Genomic DNA, 10,096 nt, shown 5'->3' with positions numbered 1-10,096 from the left:
TTTTTTTTTTATGTTTTGATAATCGTTAAAGAAGAAAAAGGCTGGGGAGGGGTGGGACTGGGACAGGGGAAGGACGCACTAGGGGATAAAAATGGAGAGAGAAAGGGTAGAGGAAATTATCCCACATAATTTGTGTGTACAAGTAGAAGTAATACAAACAAGGAAAATAAGTGGGGAGGGAGCAGGACACTTAACCGTGACTTTCACCTGAACAAGTCAAAGAACAGAAGAATATACTCAAGAATTGGGTATAGAAATACACTTCAATCAATAAAGAAACAAGAAGGAAATGAGAGAAGGGAAAATGGAGAATAATACGGAGGGTATATTAATGGAGGAATTAACTTAGGCAAAACAAACTAACCATAGAAAGTGGATCTCAAGAAAGTATGTGATTAGACTCTGGATGGGTAGTTAGGTGGTGCAGTAGATAAGAGTGCTGGGGCTAGAGTCAGGAAGACGTGATTTTAAATCTGGCCTCAGCCACTTCCTAGCTGTGTGACCCTGGGCAAGTCACTTAACCCTGTTTGCCTCAGTTTCTATATCTGTGAAATGAGCTGGAGAAGGAAATGGCAAACCACTCCAGTATCTTTGCCAAGAAAACCCCCAAAAGGGTCATGAAGAGTCAGACACATCTGACAGTGACTAAACAATGAGGCAAAAGAGAAGAAGAGCAGGAGAGCATAAATTGATTGCACCAAATCCACAGCACTGGTATTGAACATCTTCCTTCTCTTTTGCCACTTTCTTCTTCTTTATAAAGGAGCTGGGGGGAACGACCTCTGATTGATATCGTAACCAACCACAATTATGGAGAACTCATAATGATATGTAATACCTATCTTCCAACAAAGAAGTAATGGGCCCAAGGTGCAGATGGAGACATATGTATTTTGGGGCATGGCCCCCATATGAGAACTTATTTTGCTTAGCCATGCAAATTTGTTACGATGGTTTGGTTTTTCTTTCTTTGTCATGGAGAGATGGAGGTAGGAGGGAGAGAAGGTGTATTTTAATTGAAAAAATAAAGTTCAAAAATGAGGGTATAAGTTGAATGTAGTTGGGAAAAAAATCTTTGCAGTAAGTTTATCTGTCAAAGGTTTCAAAATATTAAAGAACCGATTTAAATTTATAAGAATGAAACCTATTCTCCAGTTGATAAATTGTCAAAAGATATGAAATTAAAGTTTTCCAAGAAATTCAAGCTATCAACAACCACGTGAAAAATGCTCCAAATCACTAATAATTAGAGAAATGAAAATTAAAGTATTTCTGAGGTTCCATCACATATTCCTCATATTGGCAAAATTAATTAGAAAAAAAAACCTGACAAATGGGGAGGCTTCAGGAAAACAGGCATATTAAAATATTCATGATAGAGCTGTGAATTGGTCCAGCCATTCTGGAAAGCAATTTGAAACTATGCCTAAGAAGTTATTAAGCTTTGTGTAAGCTTTGAACTAGTGATACTACTACTAGGCCTATAACTCAAAGAGATCAAAGAAAGAGGAAAAGGACTCATATGTACAAAAAAATATTTATAGCTGCTCTTTTTATAGTTGCAAAGAATTGGAAACAAAGTGGATATCCGTTAAACAGGGAACAAATTATATGTGAATGTAACGGAATATCATTGTGATAAAAGAAATGAAGAGATAGTTTTTGAGAAACCTGGGAGGACTTGTATGAACTGAAAGAGAAGCGAGTAGAACCAGGAGAAAATTTATATAGTAACAACATTGTAAAGACAACTTTGAAAGATTTAAGAATTCTGATCAATGCCATGATCAACCACAATTCCAAAACACTGCTGATGAAGAATGCTACCTACTGCCTGACAGAGACGTGATGGACTCGGAATGCAGAATGAGATGTATATTTTTATGTGACCAATGTGGGAATTAACTTTGCTTGACTATACATATTTCCTTTAAGGGTTTTCTTTTTATTTTCTCTTTTCTTCAGTGGGGAGTGGCATAGTATGTGAATTGGGGAGAGAAAATGCTTGTTAGTGGAAAAAAATTAAAATTAAATTATAGTTTATTACAATAGTCTCAACTCATTTTGAGGACATCCTTGATGAAGATATGAGAGGGAAACAGATGAACAATATTCTATGGAAGACTATACTTTTATGATCAATTAGTCAATAAACACTTAAACATAGAATATATGCCAGACACTGCTAGAAACTGGGGATAAAAAAAAAATGAAACTACCTCAAAGCAGCTTAGAGTCTATTGGAGGAAATAACATGTACACATATAGTACATACAAAATAAACACAAGGTATTCCAAGAAGAGGAGACGCTGGCAGCTGGGAGGATCAGGAAAACATTTTATTTAAGAGAGAAAAGCTTTGAAGGAAACTAGAAATTCTAAGAAGCAGAGGTAAAATGGGGTTGGGGGGGTACGTTCAAGGTATGAAGGCAAGTGCAGAGGTACAGACATGTGAGATGGAATGTTATATTATGTGTGAAGGAACAAGAAGGCTGGGTTTGTTGTACTGTAGAGAGCCTTTAAGGAAAATAATGTATAATAAGCCTGGAAGGGTAGGTCACATAATTGATTGAAAGGTACAGAGAAACTTTGTGTTGTACTTGTCTTCTGATTTTTTAAAAATTGTTTTTCATCACCTTTAAGCCTTTCCTGCAACAAGATGTCTTCCATGCATGTTAGAATCATACATGATTCCTTGAAAGATATGAGATAACTTTATTCAATGAACCTCTGATTATTAATATCAAGTACAGGGACTGGATATCTGAGATGATGAAATTTCTTCTACCAATGTTAAGTTGACCCATTCTCTGCAACATAGTCTTAGAAAGTTACGTAAATGTTAAGTGATTTGCACAGGGTCACGGGCAGTATGATGATATTTGAATCTAGGTCTTCCTGGCTCCGAGGCTAGCGCTCTATCCACTATGCCATTGTTGTTCAATTGTGTAGTCGTGTCCAACTCTTCGTGACCCCACAGCACACCAGGCCCTTCCACCCTCCATGTTGTCCATGGGGTTTTCTCAGAAACCACTGGAGTGGTTTCTCCAGTGAAACTCCTTTTATCAGAACTTTCCATTATGACCTGCTCATCTTGGGTAACTCCGTGCATCATTGCTCATAGTTTCACTGAGTTATGCAAGCCCTTCTGCCACAACAAGGTAGTCATCCAGGAGGGCACCACTATGCCATGTGGCCTCACTATTAATATCAAATGAAGCTTAAAACAGATATGTTTGTCAAAGGTGTTGGCACTGTAATGAAAGATTTCCAGAACTGAGTCCAGCTAGAAAATGGTGATCTTATAGATGGTGATATTCCTTTCAGATAATGATAGCTAGCATTTATATAGCCTTTGAAGTTTACATAGCACTTTCTGTATGTGATCTCATTTGATCCTCACAACTCTGTGAGGCAGATATTATCTTAATTTACAGATGAAGAAACTGAGAATGAGAGAGGTTGTAACTTGCCAAGTTTATACATCTAGAAAGTTCCTAAGACAGGATTCCAACTCATGTCTTCCTCACTCTAAGTCCAACATTCTATGCACTTCTTGCCACCTTGTAGATGACATTGTGTGGATTGTGCTAAGACCTGGAACACTGTAGATGTGAATAGGGTCCATAATCTTTCAAAAGAGTTTGGGCTATTTATCAATATGAAAAAACAAGATTAAGAATGCTTCTTTTCTAAATGAAGTAGTGAGATGGTCTATCAGTATATATATATATGTACGTCCTGGACAAACAATGCAGACAATGGGGGCAGAATGGGAGGTGGGTAGAATTGAACAGGAGTAAGAGCAAGCTAAGGAGATTGTTTTTAATGACCCCTAACTTCTCCATAAAACAAAACCCCATATTCTTTTAGTGATACTATATGTCTGTGATCATGGAATATCACATTTTCCAAAGAATCAAAATTATGACTCACACATCACCAAAAAAAGCATTATAAAAAGCAGTGCAAATGATCAAAAGTGATATTTTATACTTCATTACACATCAAAGTGATGTATAACAGATAGCTAGTGTTTATATAATAGTTTAGGATTTGCAAAGTCCTTTCCCTGTATTACTCCATTTGATCCTCAACTCAACTCATTATAAAAACAGCAATTTACAGATCCCAAGTCACAGTTTCTCTGAGGCAAGATTTGGATTCATGTCTTTCTGACTCCCAACTTCAGTACTGTACCAACTGTACCACTTAGCTGTCCAATGAGACATAAGAAAGTCGACTGGTCATGTAGCAAAAGTGAGGGATAACAGAAGGTGTTGGCGAATAGAAGGACAAGACTGTGTCCCCTACAGTTATTTATTTATATGTTAAGAGACTTAGAGGAAGGCCCCCTAGCACATTGAGTACAAGGAAGCATGGGCAAAAATCGTACTGAATGAGAAAGTCTAGGAGCTGTGATTTGTATTATGGAGGGAAAATTCATACGGGTGATAAAAATCCTGTAAATCACTGAATTAGTGGCTTAAGAATTTTGTTCTATTTCATGATCTGAGCAATTTATTTTATATTTTAATTTTGTACCTTTGTATGAAGAGCAACCTCCAACTGTTCCCTCCAACTGTTCAACAGAACATCAAACCTAACTAAAAACTACTCTTTTTACTAGTTCCTCTTCCTGCCATGGTAAGTTCTCATTCTAGAATTTCATCTTATTTTAGTTTTGATTTGTACTGGCATCACTAACATTTATGTACACATTTTAACTCATTTGATCCTTACAATCCTTTGAGGTGTGTGTGTGGCGCAGGGAATTGGGGGAGGAAGCAGTTTTTATTATCCCCACCATGATGAAACTGAAGTAAAGGCAGAACTTTTTCCTCCAGTCAGTGCTTTTTTCAACTACTTTATAGATAGCATTTGATATAAATAGGTTTCCTTAATTCATTGAATAAAAACTCACTTAGAATAAAATGCAGGCTAAAAAAGGAAAATCCCTTAATAGAATGATAGAATTTACAGTTGGAAGGTGCTTTTGAGGTCACTTAGTCCAACCCCATTCTACAGATGAGGAAATAGGCCTGGGGAGGTGTCCAAGGTCACACCGCAGGGATGGGAGGCCAAGTCCTGATTAACTGTCAGACTTCAGTTTAACTTCCGTGGAAGGTATAGCCCAGGTCCGGGTCAGGCTGGGTTAATACTAAGTTTTAAATTTCAAATTATCCCTTGTCCTGCACCGGTGGCGGGAGTTTCCACTCAGGGAAACCACAGAAATCACAGGTCTGGAGTGCAAACACACACAAACACACACAACCACGACACAGTTTTAAAACTGCAGAGAAAAAGAGATTCTTCGGCGGACTCTCAGCAGAAGTTTGGGCAGCAGGGGAAGCTCGCGGGGCACGCCCAACGCCGGCCCGGCCAAACGCGGGCCGCGGTGACGAGTCCAGTAAAGCCGCGTGGGCTTCTTCCGTAGGTCTTGTCTAGCGACGCGGCGCGGCGCGGCGCAGGGCAAGGCGGGCGGGAGGCCAGCGGGGGCGTTTGGCGCGGCGCGACGCGGCGCGGGAGCCGAGGTCCGCCCGGGCGTGTGGCGCGGGGCTGGGGGCGGAGAGGGATACGACGGAAACGGGGTCAGGCCGGGCGAGAGGGCCAAGCCAGAAATGAGGGGACCTTTTAGTAGGCGGGGGGCAGGCTGGCCCCGCACGCTAGCGGATTTTCCCGAGGATTCTCAACCCTTGAACTGGTGAAGCGGCCAGAACGAAAGAAATGGAAGCGTAGGGTAAGAAGACGAGAAGAGAAGAGGGCGGGAGAGCGGGAGGTGGATAAGTAAAGCTGCAGACACCTCCCAGCCTTACTCTTTATTGACCCGCCCCTCTCCGTCACCCACGGGAGCCCTTCGGGCCACCGTACTCCGCGCTTCTCCTTTTCCCCGCGTGGCGCCGATGACGCGAGGCGCTGAGAGCACTCTTTTTACAGAGGTCCCTTTCTTCTGAACAGTCGGTTGCCCGCCGCTGCGCCTGCGTGGCTGAGAGGGGAAGTGAGGCGGTTTCCTCGGCGCCTTTTCCGGCTGTGGCTGGGGCTGAGCTGGGAGGAGGAAGAGGAGGAGGCGGCGGCAGCAGCAGCGTCGGCCGGGGGACCCTGCATACAGGGCGGTGGCCGGAGGTAACTGCTTGGGCTGGGTGGGGAAGGCGGGTACTCGGGTTCTCTGTTTCTTTCCCGGAGTCCCGGCGGTAATCCCCTTCTTCCTTCCTCCCCTCTCTGTCTCCTTCCAGGTAGCTCGCCAAGTCCCTCCGGGGATCAATGACCTGACGAGGAGCCGGAACCGCCGCTGTCGCTCGGGCGTCGAGGGTCGGTGGTTCGGCGGGCGGGCGGGCCGGGGTCTCCGGCGGCGGCGGGGCCAGGAGAGACAGCAGGCAGTCCGAGGAGCGGCCCGAGCGGGAGCGGCGGCGCTCGGTGCCTGGGGGGGAAGGGCAGTTCCGGGCTGGGCCTCACCAGGGCGGCGGCTCCCCGCGGCGCAGCTTGTGGCCGGCGGCGGCGACCGGAGGAAGCCCGTCTTGGGGCAGGTGATGTCCGCCTGAGTGGGGGCCCGGGATTCGGCCCCTAGGCGGCGGCGGCAGCGCCCCCATTGCAGGCCGCAGGGCGTCCTCGCGGCTGGGCGGGACCGCTTCGGTTTCCTGGAGGCTGCGGCGGCGGCGGCGGTGGCTAAGGGGACGCGGGACACCTGAATGCCCCCAGCCCCGGCTCCTCCGACGCGATGGGGAAGGTGCTGTCTAAGATCTTCGGGAACAAGGAAATGCGGATCCTGATGCTGGGGCTGGACGCCGCCGGCAAGACCACTATCTTGTACAAGTTGAAGCTGGGCCAGTCGGTGACGACCATCCCCACCGTGGGCTTCAACGTGGAGACGGTGACTTACAAAAACGTCAAGTTCAACGTGTGGGACGTGGGCGGCCAGGACAAGATCCGGCCGCTCTGGCGGCATTACTACACCGGGACCCAGGGGCTGATCTTCGTAGTGGACTGCGCCGACCGAGACCGCATCGACGAGGCCCGCCAGGAGCTTCACCGCATCATCAACGACCGGGAAATGCGGGACGCCATCATCCTCATCTTCGCCAACAAGCAGGACCTGCCTGATGCCATGAAACCCCACGAGATCCAGGAAAAACTGGGCCTGACCCGGATTCGGGACAGGAACTGGTATGTGCAGCCTTCCTGCGCCACCTCAGGGGATGGACTCTATGAGGGCCTCACATGGTTAACCTCTAACTACAAATCCTAATGAGCATTCACCGCCCATCACACCCCCCTCCCCAACTCCCCTCAGGAGAGAAATAAAAAAACAAACATTCATAGGATTATCACCACCATCACCTCCAAATGCCACTTTCTCTTCTTTTGAATATGGACTCTGGAGTTACTGTTTTACAGTTTGGGGGGTTTGGGTTGGGGTGGGGGTTCCTCTTGTTTGTTTTTTCTTTTTTTTTTTCTTTCGGTTTTTTTTTTTTTTTTTGCTTTGCTTTAGGATGCTCTAGTCTGACATTTGACATGAACACAAAGTACTAGGTGCTCTTGTTGACTTCCAGCAAATGGGGTGGGGGAAAATATAGCAACTCTTTGAGATGGTCCTTTATAATAATGGCTTGATTTTTTTATTTTGAGGGAATCTTTTTTTTCAATGTATGTCTCCCCCCTTTTACCCAGTTACCTTATCACTTGCTGTAGATGGCTTATTTTGCATTCATGCAGACGATGTTGCAAGTCTGTTTCATCTAGTAAACTGAAAATTATTGCTTAATCAAACTGCAGTCTGTCTTTTATATTTAAGGACTCTTTTTTTTTAAAGAGTTCTAACTTTAGTAATTTCAGGTGTGTCCTTTTATATCTAAAACTAGAATGGTAAAACGTTGCCAGCAGTGGCAAACAAGTGATACCATTGTAATAACTTGCAAGTGCAAATCAGTAATGTTAAGCAGGTAATGTAAGAAGTGCTTTGAAATGTTAGCTATTAAGTTCTGAAACATACATCATCATGCATGAGTAGGGATAAAACCAAATTTTCTGTACCACGTAGCTGGCTGTTCCCTGAATGAAAATGTGAAAGTTTGAACAGGCCATATTATATTGAAAAGTTAGCAATTTTGCTGAATTTTCTCCCATTGTTTTTTTGTTCACTTCTGATAATAGTGTAAAAATTGTTCAGGCAATAGAGCAATAATGGTACACACCACTTTGATAGCTGAAACATTTTGTTACATTTTAACAAAACAAAACAGTGAATTTTGATAATTACTAGTCTGTTTACTGTGGTCAGTTCTGAAATATTTTTAAAAATTCAGATTATATCAATCTTTTTTCCTAACTGCAAAAGCAAACATTCCAGTTTCCATATCACAGCTGATTAAGTTGAAGAAGTAATTTTTTTTAGAGTTTACAAATTACCTATATCTTAATTATCAGTGAAAAAGATGAATTATTTTTAAAAGTTTGACTTAATTTTGTGAGAATGTAGATTTAATTCATTTAGGTGGTAGTCAGATATTTTATTAGTTCACATTTATTTAAACTTAGAAGAAAAGGAAAATTGATGAATGACTACATAAAATCCACTGATAAGAAATGCCAAGTAAGTAGTGGAAAATAGGTAGTGAGCCTACATATGACAATGAATGTAAATTTATAAGTCTTGTGAAAGATATAACCAGTTTGTCCGTTTGTCAGCTACAGTCAGTATAATGACTACATTGTTAACTGGATAGTTGAGTATTTTGAATCAAATGTTAATACTTGATACAGAATTGTGCAGCAGCAGCTGGTTCTTAGCCTCAGATAATTGATTTTTAGAGATCATTAAAAAGTTAAAACTTGGAATTTAAAGAATGTATATTATAAAACCAGAAATGAGGTGGTGTGTGTGTCTGTATGTCTGTGTGCTGTGTGCACGTAGGGTTTGTGAAAAATCCACAAGTCTGAATGAGACACTATATTACAGTTGTGCAGTATTAATCCTGCATGTTTTTTGACCACAAAATGTATGATGGTGCTTTTTACCAAAGATATGAGGGGCTTGAGGTTATAAAAAATTCACTTCTTGACATTAAAGAACTTGGGCAAATATTTCACTTAGTAGACTAATAGATAATTTCTGTTTCTATAGAATTTGTATGGAATAGGTACTAAAATTCCTGCTGTAACTAGCAGTTTAATTTCAGGGGCAAGGCCTCTGAAAATTAGATTGACTAAATAAAACATTTTGGGTACCCTTAAAAAAGAATTCAAAGGCTCCATCATAAATTTAATTCATAGTCTTTTGAATGATTCTAATTTTTAAGGTGCATAAAATATGGTTGTAAAATGATATTCAAATATCAGAATGTACTAATAACACCTGAAATAAGATAAGCACAGAAAATTCCCAAACTGGAGGAAAGTTGAGGCCCTCATGCTAATAGTTTTTTGAAATTCTTTATAACATTTCTTTTTTTGGAAACAAGCAGTTGGATTGGTTAGCTTTTAATTTTTTAATATTAAAACAGTGTTGTTTAAAAGATTTTATGTGCTTAAGTGGTTTCTTTTGAATAGGTGAAAAGGTAATGAAAATTATTTTCAGGTTCTTTGAAATATCTGAAAAGAGAAAATGAACATTTTGAAATATAGTAGAACTTTGAATACCTTTTGGTAAGCAATTGTAAATTTTACTTCAGATTTTCCTTAACGGATGAAAAATAGATTATAATTTTTCTAGTTAAATTCAACCATAACCATTAGTAATTATGGGGCTGGTAATTATAGCCTACAGGGAAAAAAACCATATCTTAAGAACTCCAGTTATTTTTGAGTATAATTTGAAGTTTAAAGTGCATCAACTTCTGTGTTCATGTTTTATAAGATGCATTAAGTTTTGAGTGAGGTTAATCTTGTCTGAAAAAAGTAAATGAGTCTCTAGACTATCTCCCTAACAGTATAGTACTTGGAATTGTGTTTTTAATGACTGTAGTGTTGAAAAAGAACTAATATGCAGAAAATAAAGAAATTACACAGCAGTTTCTCATGGTATATTACTTGTTTGAAACAGTCAAGCATATGGTATTTTGGGTTCCAGTGTACAGAAAGAGTATAAAGTGGTTTTGTTCAC

The 10,096-nt window shown here is 41.4% G+C and overlaps 2 protein-coding genes across 2 annotated transcripts; both read left to right on the top strand.

Annotated features, from left to right (window-relative positions):
• The first annotated feature begins 3,761 nt into the window (after positions 1 to 3,761).
• Positions 3,762 to 6,620, top strand: LOC114033573. Its single transcript, XM_027849143.1, has 6 exons — positions 3,762 to 3,779; positions 5,222 to 5,398; positions 5,438 to 5,596; positions 5,642 to 5,740; positions 5,938 to 6,123; positions 6,234 to 6,620. Exons 1-6 carry the CDS (start codon positions 3,762 to 3,764, stop codon positions 6,537 to 6,539), a joined length of 945 nt encoding a protein of 314 aa, XP_027704944.1. The 3' UTR covers positions 6,540 to 6,620.
• A 1-nt stretch (position 6,621) lies between these two features.
• Positions 6,622 to 7,764, top strand: ARF6 (ADP ribosylation factor 6). Its single transcript, XM_027849081.1, has one exon. It carries the CDS (start codon positions 6,716 to 6,718, stop codon positions 7,241 to 7,243), a length of 528 nt encoding a protein of 175 aa, XP_027704882.1. The 5' UTR covers positions 6,622 to 6,715; the 3' UTR covers positions 7,244 to 7,764.
• The last annotated feature ends 2,332 nt before the right edge of the window (positions 7,765 to 10,096 follow it).

The sequence above is a fragment of the Vombatus ursinus genome, unplaced genomic scaffold, assembly GCF_900497805.2.
Source record: "Vombatus ursinus unplaced genomic scaffold, bare-nosed wombat genome assembly UNPS02007284.1, whole genome shotgun sequence".
In the NCBI taxonomy this organism is placed as follows: Eukaryota; Metazoa; Chordata; class Mammalia; order Diprotodontia; family Vombatidae; genus Vombatus; species Vombatus ursinus.
This window is presented reverse-complemented; position numbering and strand designations above follow the sequence as displayed.